At 42.7% G+C, this 18329-nt stretch overlaps 1 protein-coding gene across 3 annotated transcripts in view; it reads left to right on the forward strand.

Moving 5' to 3' along the window:
* Positions 1 to 18329, forward strand: part of PAFAH1B1 (platelet activating factor acetylhydrolase 1b regulatory subunit 1) — a 107974-nt gene that overhangs the window by 77157 nt on the left and 12488 nt on the right. For all 3 annotated transcript variants that reach the window (XM_077968500.1, XM_028835452.2, NM_001258130.1), the window contains 5 exon segments: positions 5578 to 5662; positions 6222 to 6296; positions 7194 to 7400; positions 16087 to 16255; positions 18171 to 18273. In XM_077968500.1, the coding sequence (XP_077824626.1) occupies positions 5578 to 5662; positions 6222 to 6296; positions 7194 to 7400; positions 16087 to 16255; positions 18171 to 18273 (639 nt within the window).

Here is an 18329-nt window from a genome sequence, read left to right on the forward strand (position 1 = left end):
GCCAGGCTGGTCTCGAACTCCTGGCCTCAAGTGATCCGCCCTCCTGGGCCTCCCAAAGTGCTGGGATTATATGCATGGGCCACCGCACCCAGCCTTCTCTGATTCTTTACAGTATTACTGGTTTTGGTCTACTCTGTTTTACTTCTGTGTGAATTTCTGTTTAATTCTAGTGACTGGTTTTAAAGAGGCAAAGATTCCATCCTTAATAAAGCTGATGAGGCCAGGTACAGTGACTCACGCCTGTAATCCCAACACTTTGGGAGGCCAAGGTGGGCGGATCACTTGAGGTCAGGAGTTTGAGAAGACCAGCCTGACCAACATGGAGAAACCCCATCTCTACTAAAAATACAAAATTAGCTGGGCGTGGTGGCACATGCCTGTAATCCCAGCTACTGGGGAGGCTGAGGCAGGAGAATGGCATGAACCTGGGAGGCGGAGCTTGCAGTGAGCCGAGATCGCGCCACTGCACTCCAGACTGGGCAACAGAGCGAGACTCTGTCTCAAAAAGAAAGAAAGAGAGAGAGACAGAGAGAAAGAGAGACAGAGAGAAAGAGAGAAAGCAAGCTGATGAAAATCTACTCTAGGTCAACTGAAATTACTAGCAAGCCCTAGAAGCACTCTTTAGGCTGTTAGAACCAAGAATTTTGTGGGTTTTTATTTTGTTTTGTTTGTTGTTTTTTTGAGAGAGGGTCTTGCTCTGATAGACAGTCTAGAATGCAGTGGCTTACTCATAGCTTGCGGCAACCTCAACCTGCCAGGCTCAAGCCATTCTCCTGCCTCAGCCTACCAAAGTGCTGGGATTACAGGCGTGAGCCACTGCCACCTGCTGAGGTTCTTCAGTCTTTACTTATTTCTTACTTTTAGTAATAGTGGTAAACCTTGCTGAAGTTAAAGGTTCTGCATTAACTGGATCAAGTTGTTGGCTTAAATTTTGAGAGGCAGGGCATCAAAGGTGGTAGTGCTAAAATTCTCTGGATGTTTTTTTATGTTGTTGGTTTTTTTTTTTTTTGGAGACAGTCTCGCTCTGTTGCCCAGGCTGGAGTGCAGTGGCGCAGTCTTAGCTCACTGCAACCTCTACCTCCCAGGTTCAAGCAGTTCTGCCTCAGTCTTCCAAGTAGCTGGGACTATAGGCGCATGCCACCACACCTGGCTAATTTTTGTATTTTTAGTAGAGACGGAGTTTCACCATGTTGGCCAGGCTGGTCTCGAACTCCTGACCTCAGGTGATTTGCCCACCTCGGCCTCCCAAATTGCTGGAATTACAGGTGTGAACCACCACGCCCAGCTGGAATTCTTTCCCTAACCCTGACAATATTACTTACCTGATACGTGGCTAGAAGTGTGGCTGTGGCTACATTGCTGGTAGGAGAATATATATATATATTTTTATTTATTTATTTTTATTATTATTATTTTTTTTTGAGACGGAGTCTCACTCTGTCACCCAGGCTGGAGTGCAGTGGTGCAATCTTGACTCACTGCAAGCTCCACCTCCCGGGTTCATGCCTCAGACTCCTGAGTAGCTGGGACTACAGGCACCTGCCACTACACCTGTCTAATTTTTTGTATTTTTAGTAGAGACAGGGTTTCACCTTGTTAGCCAGGATGGTCTCGATCTCCTGACCTCGTGATCCACCCACCTTGGCCTCTCAAAGTGCTGGTATTGCAGGCGTGAGCCACCGCGCCCGGCCGAGAATAGAATTTAATAGAACTAAAACAGTGTTATTATTTCTATGAAAAAACAAAAACAAAAAACCTGTACTGCTGTACTTTTATGGTTGTTTTAGAATGTGCTCCTTCTTCTTTAAAAAAAAAAGATTAACTGTGAAACAGCCTCAGGTCTTCAGGAGGTATTCCAGAAGAAGGCATTGTTATCCTAAGAATGGTAGTTCCATGCATGTTATTGCACTTGAAAACCTTTCAGTAGGGCCTGATGTGGAGGCGGAAGAAGTGGTACTGAAGATTCTGTCCTACTGATTTTAAGAAGGAAAAGGGAGTAATCATTTTTCTTATTTTTCCTTTAATATTATCTTTCCTTTACCTGGAAATGTGTCACCATTTAACTTATCCTTTACAAAAAAATGTTCCTTAAGACCGTAATTGTTGGCCTGGCATGGTAGCCCATAATCCTAGCACTCTGGGAGGCCAAGGTGGGAGGATCTCTTGAGCCCAGGAGTTTGAGACAAGCCTGGGCAACATGGCAAAACCCTGTCTCTACAGAACAACAACAACAAAAATGCCCTACATGGTGGCATGCACCTGTGGTCCCAGCTACTCAGGAGGCTGAGGTGGGAGGATCACTTGAGCCCGGAGGGGTTGAGGCTGCAGTGAGCCATGATTGTGCCATTGCACTCCAGCCTGGGAGACAGAGCTTGAGACCATTTCTCAGAAAAAAAAAAAGATTATAGTTGTTGTAATTTGTATATATGTTACACATATGTATTATGTGTTATGTGAGCTTTATTGTTTGAAGCTGTGTAGTGTGTTTTCAGGCAGAGTTTCAGGCATTAGGACTTGACCCCAAAATAGCAATTGAGCTAATAGAGTTTGGTAGGAACATTAAGTATTTAAGAATAATATATATGATTTCTTGACATATTCTTCTTTATTTGCTTGAAGTTTGTTTTTTATATTAAAAGAAAATGAAGCTAAGAAATAAATGTGTTGCAGCCTTTTTTTCCTCTTACTACTTTGGAATGCAGGTTTTTTTTTTTTTTTTTTTTTTTTTTACTTTTTGAAGACAGGGACTCACTTTGTCACCCAGGCTGGAGTGCAGGTGGTGCAATGACAGTTCACTGCAGACTTGACCTCCCAGGCTCAGGTGATCCTGCCACCACACCCAGCTAATTTTTTGTACTTTTTGTAAAGAAGGGTTTTGGCCATGTTGCCCAGGCAAGTCTCAAACTCCTGGCCTTGAGCGATCCGCCCAACTTGGCCTCCCGAAGTGCTGGGATTACAGGTGTGAACCACCATGTCCAGCCAGGATGCAACACTCTAACAAAAGGAAAATTTATTTTTGTTGAAGGTTTGTAGTACAGGCTTTGACAAAAGAAGATATTTGATTGCACCTCGTGAGAGAGCCATTGCCTTCTTAACATTGACTTGGGGTCAGGCGCAGTAGCTCATATCTGTAATCCTAGCACTTTGGGAGGCCGAGGCGGGCAGATCACTTGAGGTCAAGAGTTCGACACCAGCCTGACCAACGTGGCAAAACCCTGTCTCTACTAAAAATACAGAAATTAGCTGGGTATGGTGGTATGTGCCTGTAATCCCACCTACTCAGGAGGCTAAGGCAGGAGAATTGTTTGAGCCCGGGAGGCGGAGGTTGCAGTGAGTCGAGATCGACCCACTGTACTCCAGCCTGGGTGACAGAGTGCAACCCCTCTCTCCAAAAAATATGTATGTATATTGATTTGGAAGGCCCAAGTATAATTACTTGGTGGAAATCAAAAAGTAGAGTCAGCTCTGTGTAAAGAAGATAATTCAGCATGAATGGAGTTAGCCATTAGTAGAAACAGGCCAGAAGGAAGGTACAAGCTGTAGTATGAGTAACACACAGACACAGACACAGACTTGTGATAACATTAAGATTTACCTCTCCTCAATGTCTTTGATGTGATTGTCTAACACTGTAATTATTTTTAATTACTGTTATTATTTTTTGAGACAGAGTCTTTCTGTGTTGCCGAGACTGGAGTGCAGTGGTGCAATCTCGGCTCACTGCAACCTCTGCCTCCCAGGTTCAAGCAATTCTCCTGCCTCAGCCTCCCAAGTAGCTGGAATTACCGGCACCTGCCACCATGCTCCGCTAATTTTTGTATTTGTAGTAGGGACAGGTTTTCACCATGTTGACCAGGCTGGTCTTGAACTACTACTACTTTTTTTGTTTGTTTGTTTGTTTTTTGAGACAGTCTTGCTCTGTCACCCAGGCGGGAGTGCAGTTGCACAATCTTGGCTTACTGCAAGCTCCGCCTCCCAGGTTCACACCATTCTCCTGCCTTAGCCTCCCGAGTAGCTGGGACTATAGGCGCCCACCGCCATGCGCAGCTAATTTTTTTTTATTTTTAGTAGAGATGGGGTTTCACTGTGTTAGCCAGGATGGTCTGGATCTCCTGACCTTGTGATCTGCCTGCCTTGGCCTCCCAAAGTGCTGGGATTATAGGCTCACGTGAGCCACCGCTCCCAGCCTCTGGTCTTGAACTTCTGACCTTGTGATCTGCCCACCTCGGCCTTCCAAAGTACTGAGATTACAGGCATGAGCCACTGCGCCCGGCCTAACCCTGTAATTATTATACGTTGATTTTTGGCATGCTGATAATTACCTGGAACATAAAGTGTTTGCTGGTAATTCCCTGTTATCTTTGTTTGCTGATTTGTTTTAAACATACCATTGAGTTAAAGTCAGTAATCCCACCAGTTCTACAATACTACTGGAGCGTGTTTTGTATTGTTTTTTGAGATGGAGTTTTCGCTGTTGTTGCCCAGGCTAGAGTGCAGTGGCACGAACTGGGCTCACCACAACCTCTGCCTCCCAGGTTCAAGTGATTTTCCTGCCTCAGTCTCCCAAGTAGGTGGGATTATAGGCATGTGCCACCACGCCTGGCCTTTTTTTTTTTTTTTTTTGAGAAGAAATCTTGCTCTGTTGCCCAGGCTAGAGTGCAGTGACAGGATCTCGGCTCACTGCAATCTCCACCTCCCAGGTTCAAGCAATTCTTCTGCCTTGGCCTCCCAAGTAGCTGGGATTACAGGCATGTGCCACCACACCAGCTAATTTTTGTATTTTTAGCAGAGACGGGCTTTTCACCATATTGGCCAGGCTGGTCTTCCAACTCACGACCTCGTGATCTATATCTATATATCTATCTATATATCTCTGTCTATGTGTCTGTCTGGCTGGCTGTCTATCTATCTATCTATCTGGCCCAAAACATTTTTGGTCCCAAGCATTTTGTATAAAGGGTACTCAGACTGTATAAGGCAAACATGAAAAGGCTAATTCAGCTTCTCTAACCTTCAAGTTCTAATTCTAAATGAATGTCTCATTCTACGACAGTAGACTAAGTTTATAGTGTATGATTTCTTTTTTTCACCGACTCCAATGGTTCAAAGTTATTTCTAATATGAAAATACTTTAGTTTTCTCAAAACTTTTCTCTGCAAAACTAAATTCCAGCTGTCAGCCTTTGAGTGTATAACAAGTAGTAAAGAAAGACTAAATGTAAATGTTAGCAAAATTGATGATTGCTGTCACAGAGCCATAGCTTGATCTATAGAGTGCCTACAGCTTGTGAGGTAAGCAACACATTTGAAACTTATAAATATGTAATTTCTCTTCTGATGTTAAAAAAAAAAAAGAAAAACTTATAACTAAGAATATAATATTATGGATGTACTATGACAGAGGCTAAAAGTTCTGAGGGCTTTGCGGGGGTGTCCTTTTTAATGAAATACTTGTATGATTTGAAAGGGAATACTCTCAAGAGTATCTTGGCTTAATGAGATTTTAAATAAATTCTATTTCTTCAAAATAGAAATGAGGTCTTTTTTTTAGGAGTCATTTGAATTTGTTTTCTTTCAGAAATCGAGCTATAGCAGATTATCTTCGTTCAAATGGCTATGAAGAGGCATATTCAGTTTTTAAAAAGGAAGCTGAATTAGATATGGTATGTTTTACTTTTTAACAATTCTTCAAAGTAGAGTTAATGAGTGGATTTTTACTCAGGTATCTAGTTAACAGTTATGCACAATTTTGTCATTTGTTACTGTGGTCTACTTGGTACTGAACTTGATTTTCACTCCCTTTTTTTATTTTTTATTTTTATTTTTGAGATGGAGTCTCGCTTTGTCTCCCAGGCTGGCGTGCAATGGCGTGATCTCGGCTCACTGCAACCTCTGCCTCCCAGGTTCAAGCGATTCTCCTACCTCAGCCTTCCAAGTATCTGGGATTACAGGCGCGCACCACCACACCCATCTAATTTTTGTATTTTTAGTAGAGATGGGGTCTCGCCATGTTGGCCAGGCTGGTCTTGAACTCCTGACCTCAGGTGATCCACCCTTCTCAGCCTCCCAAAGTGCTGGGATTACAGGTGAGCCACCGTGTCCAGCCACTCCCTTTTTTTATAATCAGATTTTTAGTAATGTTTGGGATTAAAGATGAGTAATCTTTGGCTTGAGGATCATAGTTAAGCCATTCTTAAAAGGTTCTAACTTTATTTTCTCTAGAATGAAGAATTAGATAAAAAGTATGCTGGTCTTTTGGAAAAAAAATGGACATCTGTTATTAGGTTACAGAAGAAGGTAACTAAGTCTTGTTTCTTTAAAATTAGTTGTATTCAGTTATATAAACTTTCTGAAAATAACTATTCATCTGCATTAATTAATAATTGCATCTAATCTTTAAAAAGCAAATAAAAATACATTTTCTGTGCTTTATGAAAAGTATGACCTAGGCATATTATTGCAGATACATGGTAACTCGCATATCCGGAGTTGCTGACTGGGTGGAATCTGCATAGTCCTGACTTGGAGGAATTGATACTGAAAGAACTCATTTGTGCACTTAGAAGGAAAGAACACATGGAGCCATTGTGATTGATGCTGGGAAAAGAGCACTACATTGTGCTCTTAGACAAGTCATTTTTATCTCTGAGCTTTTCTTCTTATCTGTAAATACAACAAATAATATTCCAGTCCTAAAATGTATACTTCATAGGCAAAGTTAGAATAAGTAAATAACATTGTTATGAGTTGATCATTTATTACGAAGCTCTTAGAAAAGTGCTTAGCACATAGTAGATGCTCAATAAATATTAGCTTTTATTATTAATATGATTACCATATATAATGTGGTTTGGAAAGAACTTACTAAGAGTAGCAGCCTTAGAGGGACCAAGGCAAATTCACTGCCCTTCTTTGATTAGAAGACTCTGTCACCAGATATAAATTGAAGTTTTTCTTTGTGTTAAAGAGTTAAGGCAATTGTACTGAATTTTTCTCAGTTTTTAGTTTCCTCATGACTTAGGTTTTGATGCTGTATAAAATAAATAATTTTCATTTAAATTTGACAAATGCTTGGAGATTACTGAAATTTTTTCAAGTATCCTGCATATATAGTTGCAAAATGCAGTTTTTTTAAATGTCACATGCTATTTTTATTGAAATCTATCTGTACGTAACTACATGCTCTTTTTCAAGGTTATGGAATTAGAATCAAAGCTAAATGAAGCAAAAGAAGAATTTACGTCAGGTGGACCTCTTGGTCAGAAACGAGACCCAAAAGAATGGATTCCCCGTCCGCCAGAAAAATATGCATTGAGTGGTCACAGGAGTCCAGTCACTCGAGTCATTTTCCATCCTGTGTTCAGTGTTATGGTCTCTGCTTCAGAGGATGCTACTATTAAGGTAATTTTTTGCTAAAAGCAGACTTAAAGTTAATAGGGTGAAGAAAATTAAAAGATCCTGAAAATAAGCCGGGCGCGGTGGCTCAAGCCTGTAATCCCAGCACTTTGGGAGGCTGAGGTGGATCACGAGGTCAGGAGATTGAGACCATCCTGGCTAACACGGTGAAACCCCGTCTCTAATAAAAAAAAATACGAAAAAATAGCCGGGTGAGGTGGCGGGTGCCTGTAGTCCCAGCTACTCAGGAGGCTGAGGCAGGAGAATGGCGTGAACCCGGGAGGCGGAGCTTGCAGTGAGCTGAGATCCGGCCACTGCACTCCAGCCTGGGCGACAGAGCGAGACTCCGTCTCAAACAAAAAGATCCTGAAAATGAGGGCCTATGCAGAGGGACAGGAGGTACTCTTTGAAATGTAGTGATTTGGTTCTGAATCTTAAAGACAGAATTGGAATAAAATACCATTGTGGCTCCTGAGAGGCATGCTGCCAGGTAAGTTCGATGGTGAATTTGAGAAAGTCGGGTGTCACTAACTGAGTTGATGTCAGTAGATCACCTTGTGCTTGAACAGTTTTTGTTCTTAGAGGATGAAAAGTGTGTGCCTTACCTTTAAACAGAGGTTGTGTGTGAAATACCATTTGACAAAACTAGTAATTGATAGGGTGAATCTATACTGCAAACGAATTCAGTAGAGGATTCATTTAAATTGGACTTTCCTTGATGTATTTAAAATTGGCTTTCCAGGAGTAGGGGAATATAAGAGCTTTTCATTTTATAAATTATATATTTCATTAAAAATTTTTTTTTCACAGTAAACATATAATACCTTTTAATGTTGTGCTTTTTTAATTAGGAAAAGAGTTGTTTTTAAGTTGCCTTTGTTCCAGACACAGTAAAATGACAGTTGTATAAACCTCCTACAGAAAGATAAGATAGTTGCAATATAGGTAGATTTAGGTAGGTCTCTCTATACTAAGGGTTGTTTCAAAGTAAGTTAGTTACAGATATTAAGTTTCATTTACAAAAGTGTAACCAATAGGCTGGGCGCAGTGGCTCACGCCTGTAATCCCAACACTTTGGGAGGCCAAGGCGGGTGGATCATGAGGTCAGGAGATCAAGACCATCCTGGCTAACATGATGAAACCCCATCTCTACTAAAAATACAAAAAAATTAGCCGGGCGTGGTCGTGGGCGCCTATAGTCCCACCTACTCGGAAGGCTGAGGCAGGAGAATGGCGTGAACCCGGGAGGCAGAGCTTGCAGTGAGCTGAGATCACGCCACTGCACTCCAGTCTGGGTGACAGAGCAAGACTCTGTCTCCAAAAAAAAAAAAAAAAAGTATAACTAAGAAAATGTGAGTAGATTGTATATGTCATATAGCAGTTCAGCATAAAATGTAGGCGTAGGCCTGGCGTGGTGGCTCAAGCCTGTAATCCCAGCACTTTGGGAGGCCGAGGCGGGTGGATCACAAGGTCAGGAGATCAAGACCATCCTGGCAAACACAGTGAAACCCCGTCTCTACTAAAAATACAAAAAAATTAGCTGGGTATGGTGGCGGGCTCCTGTAGTCCCAGCTACTCAGGAGGCTGAGGCAGGAGAATGGCGAGAACCCAGGAGGCGGAGCTTGCAGTGAGCCGAGCTCGCGCCACTGCACTCCAGCCTGGAGGGCAGAGCAAGACTCCATCTCAAAAAAGAAAAAATAAATACAGGCATAATTTAAATGCGACTGTACTTAACTAGTTCTTCAAATTAAACATTGTTTTACAGTGTGTTTATGTGATTTCTTTAGTTTCTAAATCAGTGACTTGCACCCTGTGGGCTTGTGATTTAGGAGGGTGGCTGTGGAGTCATTGTAAGGGAGTCTTACATTCATACAAGCATCATGGAATTCTAGAGGGTAAAATAATTATATGCCTAATACATTAATATACTCCATTTTAAAAAATAGGTAGACATGCATTTAAATTTTTTTCATGATAGTCTTTCATCGTTATGTACTAAAACACTACAACTGCTCTTGTGAGGTTTGGGATAGAGGTAGACATTCTTTAATAGATGGAAAATTGGCCAGCCGTGGTGGCTCATGCCTGTAATTCCAGCACTTTGGGAGACTGAGGCGGGTGGATCACGAGGTCAGGAGTTCAAGACCAGCCTGGCCAAATGGTGAAACTCTGTCTCTACCAAAAATACAAAAATTAGTCGGGTGTGGTGATGGGCACCTGTATTCCCAGCTACTCGGGAGGCTGAGGCAGGAGAATTTCTTGAAGTCCGGGAGGTGGAGGTTGCAGTGAGCCGAGATTGCGCCACTGCACTCCAGCCTGGGCAACAGAGCAAGACTCTCTCAAAAGAAAAAAAAAAAAAAGGTGGAAAATCTAGAATCTAGGCTTAACTGTTGATTTTATAACAGTATTATAAAAGCATAAATAGAACTGTAAATGTACCCCCTTAAAATGTATCTATTAAGTCTGATTTAAAATTATTACAAATGGAAGTTTTAGAACTTTTTATTTGTAATCATACCACGTATCACAGCAACTACTTAGAGTCCACCCTTCAACTTGGTCTTTTTATTTTTATTTTTTTCTGGCCACAGGAAACCTCCTCATACCATTTAGTCTTTAAATGTGCACACATGTGGTTGTTTCATTAATGAAGTAGTTATATATGGTTTTGTTAACTTTTGACTGATTTATTTTAGAAATACTTTTCTTTGTTTCTAATGAATCATCATTTTAGTAACTTTAAACTGATCATCTTATTTATATAGAGAGGCTTTGTAGGATAGTTAGTGGTCAGGGGCACTGGCTCTGGGTTCAAATCCTGGCTCTACCACTCAATAGTTAATGTGATTATGAGCAAGTTAACTTTTTGTGGCTTTCTTGATTTATTAAATGAAGATTATTAATAAATACCTACCTTGTAGGGTCTGGGGGAGGATTAAATGATTTAGGACATGGAAGCTGTTTAAAACAGTTTTTGCTGGCCAGATTCCAGAGGAGCACTCAGTGTCAGCAGTGTATCAGCATCAGTAACAAGCTGTCCTCTTTTGGACTTCGCCTCCCGAGTAGCTGGGATTGCAGGCACCCGCCACCACGCCCAGCTAATTTTTGTATTTTTAGTAGAGATGGGGTTTCACCATCTTGGTCAGGCTGGTCTCAAACTCCTGACCTCATGATCCACCTGCCTCAGCCTCCCAAAGTGCTGGGATTACAGTCGTGAGCCACTGTGCCTGGCCAGCTAAGTTATTTTTAAATGACAACTGCAATAGAATGATTTTCCAAAATACTCAAAGGACAACATACAGAAAGTGTTTTGTAATTTTATGACTGTCTTGGGCAAAGGGGTTGATACAGTTAAGGCTCAATTTTCTTATTTAAAAATATCTGTGTGGTCAGGTGCTGTGGCTCAGATGCCTGTAATCCCAGCACTTTGGGAAGCTGAGGCGGGAGGATCACTTGAGTCCAAGAGTTGGAGGCCAGCCTGGGCAACAAAGTGAGACCTCGTCTCTATTAAATAAGCAAATAAATAAATAACTGTATTATATTCTGCAGTGTAAAAGTAATGCATATGTAATGAATGTAACAGAACAATGCCTGGCAAATAGATGGTAAGGGCTCAATAAACTGTTGCTGATATTATAATTATTAATAACAATAAAATTGTCTTAAATAATGTCTTACATGCATTTGATGAATAAAACTGGTTTCTTTTAAAAACATTCAGTTGTCATCAACCTTTGAACAATAATTTATGAAAAATATTATAGAGGGATGTATATTTAGACCAGTTCATGACAGTATTTTTAATTACATTATTTAAATTTTTAGATTGATTTTTCTGATTGTCATTTAGAGCTAATTTATTTTGAGATGCTCTGTTGCCCAGGCTGCAGTGCAGTGGTGCGATCTTGGCTCACTGCAACCTCTGCTTCCTGCGTTTAGGCAATTCTCTTGCCTCAGCCTTCTGAGTAGCTGAGACTACAGACGTGCGCCCCTAAACCTGGCTAAATTTTTTGTATTTTTAGTAGACACGGGATTTCGCCTTGTTGGCCAGGCAGGCTAATTTCTAACTCCTGACCTCAAGTGATCCACCCACCTTGGCCTCCCAAAGTACTGGGATTACAGGTGTGAGCCACCGTGCCCAGCTAGAACTAATTTAAACATGGAGAAAGAAGAGGTGAGGTGAGAGGATCGCCTGAGCCTGGAAGGTCAAGGCTGCAGTGAGCTATGGTCATGGCACTGCACTCAAGCCTGGGCAACGAAGCGAGACCCTATCTCTAAAAGATAAGTAAATAAACAGCAAGCAAAACTCGAAAATATGTTCAACTAATAAGCAATTGAAAGATTGCCGGCTGGGCGCGGTGGCTCAAGCCTGTAATCCCAGCACTTTGGGAGACCGAGACAGGCGGATCACAAGGTCAAAAGATCGAGACCATCCTGGCTAACATGGTGAAACCCTGTCTCTACAAAAAAATACAAAAAACTAGCCGGGTGAGGTGGTGGGCACCTGTAGTCCCAGCTACTCAGGAGGCTGAGTCAGGAGAACGGCATAAACCCGGGAGGCGGAGCTTGCAGTGAACTGAGATCTGGCCACTGCAGTACAGCCTGGGCGACAGAGCGAGACTCCGTCTCAAAAAAAAAAAAAAGAAAGATTACCAACTTTTTTTGTGTGTGAAACAAGGTCTCATTCTGTTGCCTTGCCTGAAGTACAGTGGCACAGTCATGGCTTACTGCAGCCTCGACCTCCCCAGACTCAAGCTATCCTCCCACCACAGCCTCCTCAGTAACTGGGACTATAGGCATGTGCCACTATGCCCAGCTGATTTTTTATTTTTTGTAGAGAGGGGATCTTGCCATGTTGCCCAGGTGTCAAACTCCTGAGCTCAAGCAGTTCTCCTGCCTTTGTCTCCCAAAGTGCTGGGATTACAGGTGTGAACCACCATGCCCAGCTGGATTGCCAACTTTAATATATAACATGAAGAATTCAGATGTGTAAACCACTAACGTCTCAGAAAAATGGACATAGTACAGGAGCAGACAATTCACAAAAAAAGGTAGTAACAGGCCAGGCGTGGTGGCTCACGCCTGTAATCACAGCACTTTGGGAGGCTGAGGCGGGCAGATTGCCTGAGCTCAGGAGTTCAAGACCAGCCTGGGCAACACGGTGAAACCCATCTCTACTAAAATGCAAAAAAAAAAATAGCTGGGCATGGCAGCGTGCACCTGTAGTCCCAGCTACTTGGAAGGCTGAGGCAGGAAATTGGCTTGAACCCAGGAGGCGGAGGTTGCAGTGAGCCGAGATCACTCCACTGCACTCCAGCGAGGGCAACAGAGCAAGACTGTCTCAAAAAAATAAAAGGTAGTAACAACTAACCAAATAATAACAACAGTTTGGCCTTACTACTAACAGCAGAAGAAATAAACACTGAAATTACGGGCCGGGTGTGGTAGCTCATGCCTATAATCCTAGGACTTTGGGAGGCCAAGGTGGGAGGACTGTTAAAGCTCAGAAGTTAGAGACCAGCCTGGGCAACATAGCAAGACCTCGTCTGTACTTAAAAAATTAGCCAGGTGTGATGGCCTATGCCTGTAGTCCCAGCTACTCGGAAGGCTGAGGTGGGAGGATCACATGAGCCTGGGAGTTGGAAGCTGCAGTGAGCTATGATTGAGCCACTGTACTCCAGTGTGGGTAACAGAGTGAGACCCTGTCTTAAAAAAATTGCGCCAGGTCCGGTGGCTCACGCCTATAATCCCAGCACTTTGGGAGGCCAAGGCACGTGGATCACAAGGTCAGGAGATCAAACCATCCTGGCTAACATGGTGAAACCCTGTCTCTACTAAAAAATACGAAAAATTAGCCGGGTGTGATGGCAGGCACCTGTAATCCCAGCTACTCGGGAGGCGGAACTTGCAGTGAGCCGAGATCATGCCAGTGCACTCCAGCCTGGGTGACAGAGCGAGACTCTGTCTCAAAAAAAAAAAAAAAAAAAAAAAAAATTACCGTGTGTGTGTGTGAAATTGTCAAGATATTTTACCTATTAAATAAGAATCCCCAGTGATGAGTTTGATAAAGTAGTCATTCTCATTACATTTGATACAGTCTTATGGGATATCAGTTTAACAGAGTATATGAAGGCTTTAAAAGTTTATACTTTTTGACCCACTAATTCTTTTTCCCCATTGCTGTCTGACCTAAGTATTATAAAATGAGGACAGAATTTTTTTATATTCAGAAATGTTCACCATAATGTTTTCTATAATGGTGGTTTAGCCCGCAATTTTTTTTTTTTTTTTTGAGACGGAGTTTTACTCCTGTTGCCCAGGCCGGAATGCATTGGTATGATCTCGGCTCACTGCATTTTCTGCTTCCCGGGTTCAAGCAATTCTCCTGCCTCAGCCTCCCGAGTAGCTGAGATTACAGGTGCCCACCACGAAGCCCAGCTAATTTTTTGTATTTTTAGTAGAGACGAGGTTTTACCATGTTGGCCAGGATGGTCTTGACCTCCTGACCTCAGGTGATCCACCCGTCTCGGCTTTCCAAAGTGCTGGAATTACAGGCATGAGCCACCATGCCCAACCGAGAATTCTTTTAAAAGTAATACTTTCTGAGTGTTTAGTGGCACAGGAAAATATTTGTGATAAGAAGCAGGAGGAGGGATGAGCACAGTGGCTCACACCTGTAATCCTAGTGACTCAGAAGGCGAAGACAGGAGGATCGATTTGAGGCCAGGAGCTCTAGACCCACCTGGGCGACATAGCGAGGCTGCGTCTCTACAAGAAAGAAATAATTACCTGGGTGTGGTGGTGTGCACCTGTAGTCCTACTTCCTGTGGAGGCTGAGGTGGGAACAACACTGAAGCCCAGAATTCGAGGTTGCTGTGAGTTGTGATCACACCACTCCACTTCACCACGGGCCACAGAGGGAGACCCTGTCAATTAAAATAAGAGAAAGAGAAGAAAGAACATAGGGCCAGGTGCAGTGGCTTACACCTGAAATCCCAGCACTTTGGGAGGCCCAGGCGGGTGGATCATGAGGTCAGGAGATCAAGACCATCCTGGCCAACATGGTGAAACCCCATCTGTACTGAAAATACAAACATTAGCCAGGTGTGGTGGCGCATGCCTGTAGTCCCAGCTACTCAGGAGGCTGAGGCAGGAGAACTGCTTGAACCCGGGAGGTAGAGGTTGCAGTGAGCTGAGATTGCGCCACTGCGCTCCAGCTTAGGCAACAGAGTGAGACTCCATCTCAAAAAAAAAAAAGAAAATGGAGGAGTTTGAGATAAGCCTGGGCAACATACTGAGACCCCATCTCTACAAAACATCAAAAAGTTAGCCAGGCATGGTGGTGCACACCTGTGTAGTCCCAGCTACTCGACAGACTAAGACAGGAAGATCTCTTCAGCCCAGGAGTATGAGGCTACAGTGATCTCTGATCACACCACTGCACTCCAAAATTATCTTTTTAAAATGTGACTGTTCTTTTTTTTTTTTGAAACAGTCTGGCTCTGTCGCCCAGGCTGGAGTGCTGTGATACAATCTCAGCTCACTGCATCCTCTGCCGCCCGGGCTCAAGTGATTCTCCCACCTTAGCCTTCCATCCTGATTAGCTGGGACCACAGTCACGCACCACCACACCCAGCTAAGTTTTGTATTTTTAGTGGAGACCAGGGTTTTACTATGTTGGCCAGGATCGTCTCCAACTCCTGACCTCAGGTGACCCGCCCACCTCAGCCTCCCAAAGTGCTGGGATTACAGGTATGAGCCACTGCACTTGGCCAAAATTTTATATATATTTTTATATATAAAAATATATATATATAGTTTTTTGAGGTGGAGTCTTGCTCTGTCGCCCAGGCTATAGTGGATCTCAGCTCACTGCAACCTCTGCCTCCCAGGTTCACGGCCATTCTGCCTCAGCCTCCCGAGTAGCTGGGACTACAGGTGCCCGCCACCATGCCCGTCTAATTTTTTGTATTTTTAAGTGGAGACGGTGTTTCACCGTGTTAGCCAGGATGTTCTCGATCTCCTGACCTTGTGATCCGACCGCCTCGGCCTCCCAAAGTGCTGGGATTACAGGCATGAGCCACCACGCCCGGCCATATTTCACTTTTTAACTCAAAATGACATATGCTTTTGTTCATTTGCTATTCGTGAACAGTTTACATCTTCTGAAACTTTCCTTGGCTCTTCAGATGTCTGAGTTTTGCTGGTCTAGTAGGATTGAGTATTGATCCATTATTCCTCAAATACTCTACATACAAATACCTGCTATAGCCCCCTTAAGGTCCTTCCCTTCCCCTTCCCCTTTTCTTTTCTTTCCCTTTCCTTTCCATCTCTTTCTTTTCTCATATTTCTTCCCCTAAAGTTTCCTTATTTACATGTCTTTCCTGCTCTGAGACAGGAAACGGACTGTGTTTTGTGACTTTATTATACTTTATCACTATTACAGTTGGTTATGTGATAGAAACCTTGCAAATGTGGTACTAGAGATAGATTTTAATAATTGCAACGTTCGTTTTCCCTGTAGAAAAAAGACCAATTTGTACATGAGATACAGTATTTCTAAGTTAGTTATCTTTTGTTACTTGTTTGGTTAATTGCTCAATAAGGTGCCAGACTGGCCTGCTGAGTGCAAATATGAAACAAGAAAGGAGTGATGGAGTTGGTGTTAAACAGTTTTCTGTTCACTTGACAGGTGTGGGATTATGAGACTGGAGATTTTGAACGAACTCTTAAAGGACATACAGACTCTGTACAGGACATTTCATTCGATCACAGCGGCAAGCTTCTGACTTCCTGTTCTGCAGATATGACCATTAAACTATGGGATTTTCAGGGCTTTGAATGCATCAGAACCATGCATGGTAAGGGGTAGAGGATAGTACTTTAATAGTAATTTCTATCATGGTACTTCAGAAAGAATATTGTTTCTAATAGTGTACGGGGTTCCTTTATGCACCTCTTAATTGTCTGTATTGGTGGAAGAGCATACGATGTAGATAGTCCAGGGATAAGTCACAGTAGTTGAGAGTCGTTTCTGTTACGAGGTTTTAAGTATCTCTTAGTACTTTATATAAAATATTTGTATGAGTATTTTTTGGTAAGAAAAACTGCCAAGTCGTTTATCTGTATTTGAGTTAAAAATGGTTTTGTTTGTGTTTTATTAATTTCTCGTAGTTGGGAAACTGAAGACCAGAGAGAGTAGGTATAGTGAAAACTGGAGCCCAGTTTATCTTGCTCACTTAAATGGAATAAGGGTACATATCCCGTGCCCTCATTCATTGTTAAGTTGTTTCCTGGGTCTTGTTGTGGGAACTGTTTTCTGAGGCAGTATGTTTGTGGAACGAGAGTATATTTGCTTTAGAGACAGATACCTGGGTTCAGATTCCTACTTGTCTACTTATGGCATTAGAAAATTTAAACCTCTTTCATCAGCAAAACAGAGGTAATAATACCAGAGTCATACAGTTGTCATGAGGATAAAATGAAGTCATAAGATAAATCATCTTGGTGTAGTACCTGCCACATAGGAGATGCTCATTACGTAGGGATTTTTGTTGTTTCTTTACACATGATGACATTTGAATGTTGGGATTTTGTACAAGGAGTGCATACAGATTATCCATGATGTTAACACATGAGTAAACTGTGTGTTTACCTAAAGGGCATAATTTGAAGATTGTGTTCTCCTCGCCCCCCCGCGCCCAATTAAATGCATTGGGGAAGTTTATAATTACAGGAATTCCACACATGAACACTTTTTTTCTTTTTTTGAGATGGCCTCTTGCTTTGTCACCCAAGCTGGAGTGCAGTGGCGCGATGTTGGCCCACTGCAACCTCTACCTCCCAGGTTCAAGTAATTCTCCCACCTCAGCCTCCCAAGTAGCTGGCAGTACAGGTGAGCACCACCACGCCCAGCTAATTTTTGTATTTTTAGTAGAGACAGGGTTTAACCGTATTGGCCAGGCTGGTCTTGAACTCCTGACCTCAGGTGATCCGCCCGCCTTGGCCTCCCAAAAGTGCTGGGATTACAGGCGTGAACCACTACGCCTGGCCCACCATTTTAAACAGAGAACCAGTTCCCCATTTTTCTTACCCATTCGTTTTATCTTTTTTATATTTTAGAATATCAGTCTACAGGCTAGGCACAGTGGCTCACACCTATAATCTCAGCACTTTTAGAGGCCAAGGCAGGAGGGATTGCTTGAGGACAGGAGTTCAAGACCAGTGTGGGCAAAATACGGAGATCTTGTCTCTACAAAAAATTAAAATGTTGTGGGTGTGGTGGTGCCACACCTGTGTAGTTCCAGCTACTTGACAGCTGAGGTGGGAAGAGCTCGTGGGCCCAGGAGTTTAAGGCTACATGAGCCGTGATTGCGCCACTGCACTTTAACCTGGGTGACAGAGCAAGTCCTTGCCTCACCAAAAAAAAAAAGAAAGAAATTGTTTTTCCTAGCGTTTATATGTAAACAGACTCACTGAGGTAAGTATATGAATATATTTCAAATGTTGATAATCCTGATACCTTACGTTTTTAAACCATTTGTACAGGTTGAAATTTAATCCTAAATGGAGTTGACTGTTTCCTTGTGGATTGTTTTTACTGATTTTTTTAACTTTATCGTGTAAATCCAGGTTTCTTATCAAATTTGTATAAAATCCAGTGTATTTAGAACTTGCTTTGACGTGGGGAGACCCCATGGTGAATTGATGTCTCACTGCTCTTGGGGGTGCTGCTTCCTAATGTGCCATAACGCACCGCCGTGCTGTGTGTTTCAGGCCACGACCACAATGTCTCCTCAGTAGCCATCATGCCCAATGGAGATCATCTAGTGTCCGCTTCAAGGGATAAAACCATAAAAATGTGGGAAGTGCAAACTGGGTAAGTAAGCTTGGTTGAAAAGGCATCAGTGGCTCACACCTGTGATGCCAGTGCTT

This window comes from Macaca mulatta, chromosome 16 (genome assembly GCF_049350105.2).
Source record: "Macaca mulatta isolate MMU2019108-1 chromosome 16, T2T-MMU8v2.0, whole genome shotgun sequence".
In the NCBI taxonomy this organism is placed as follows: domain Eukaryota; kingdom Metazoa; phylum Chordata; class Mammalia; order Primates; family Cercopithecidae; genus Macaca; species Macaca mulatta.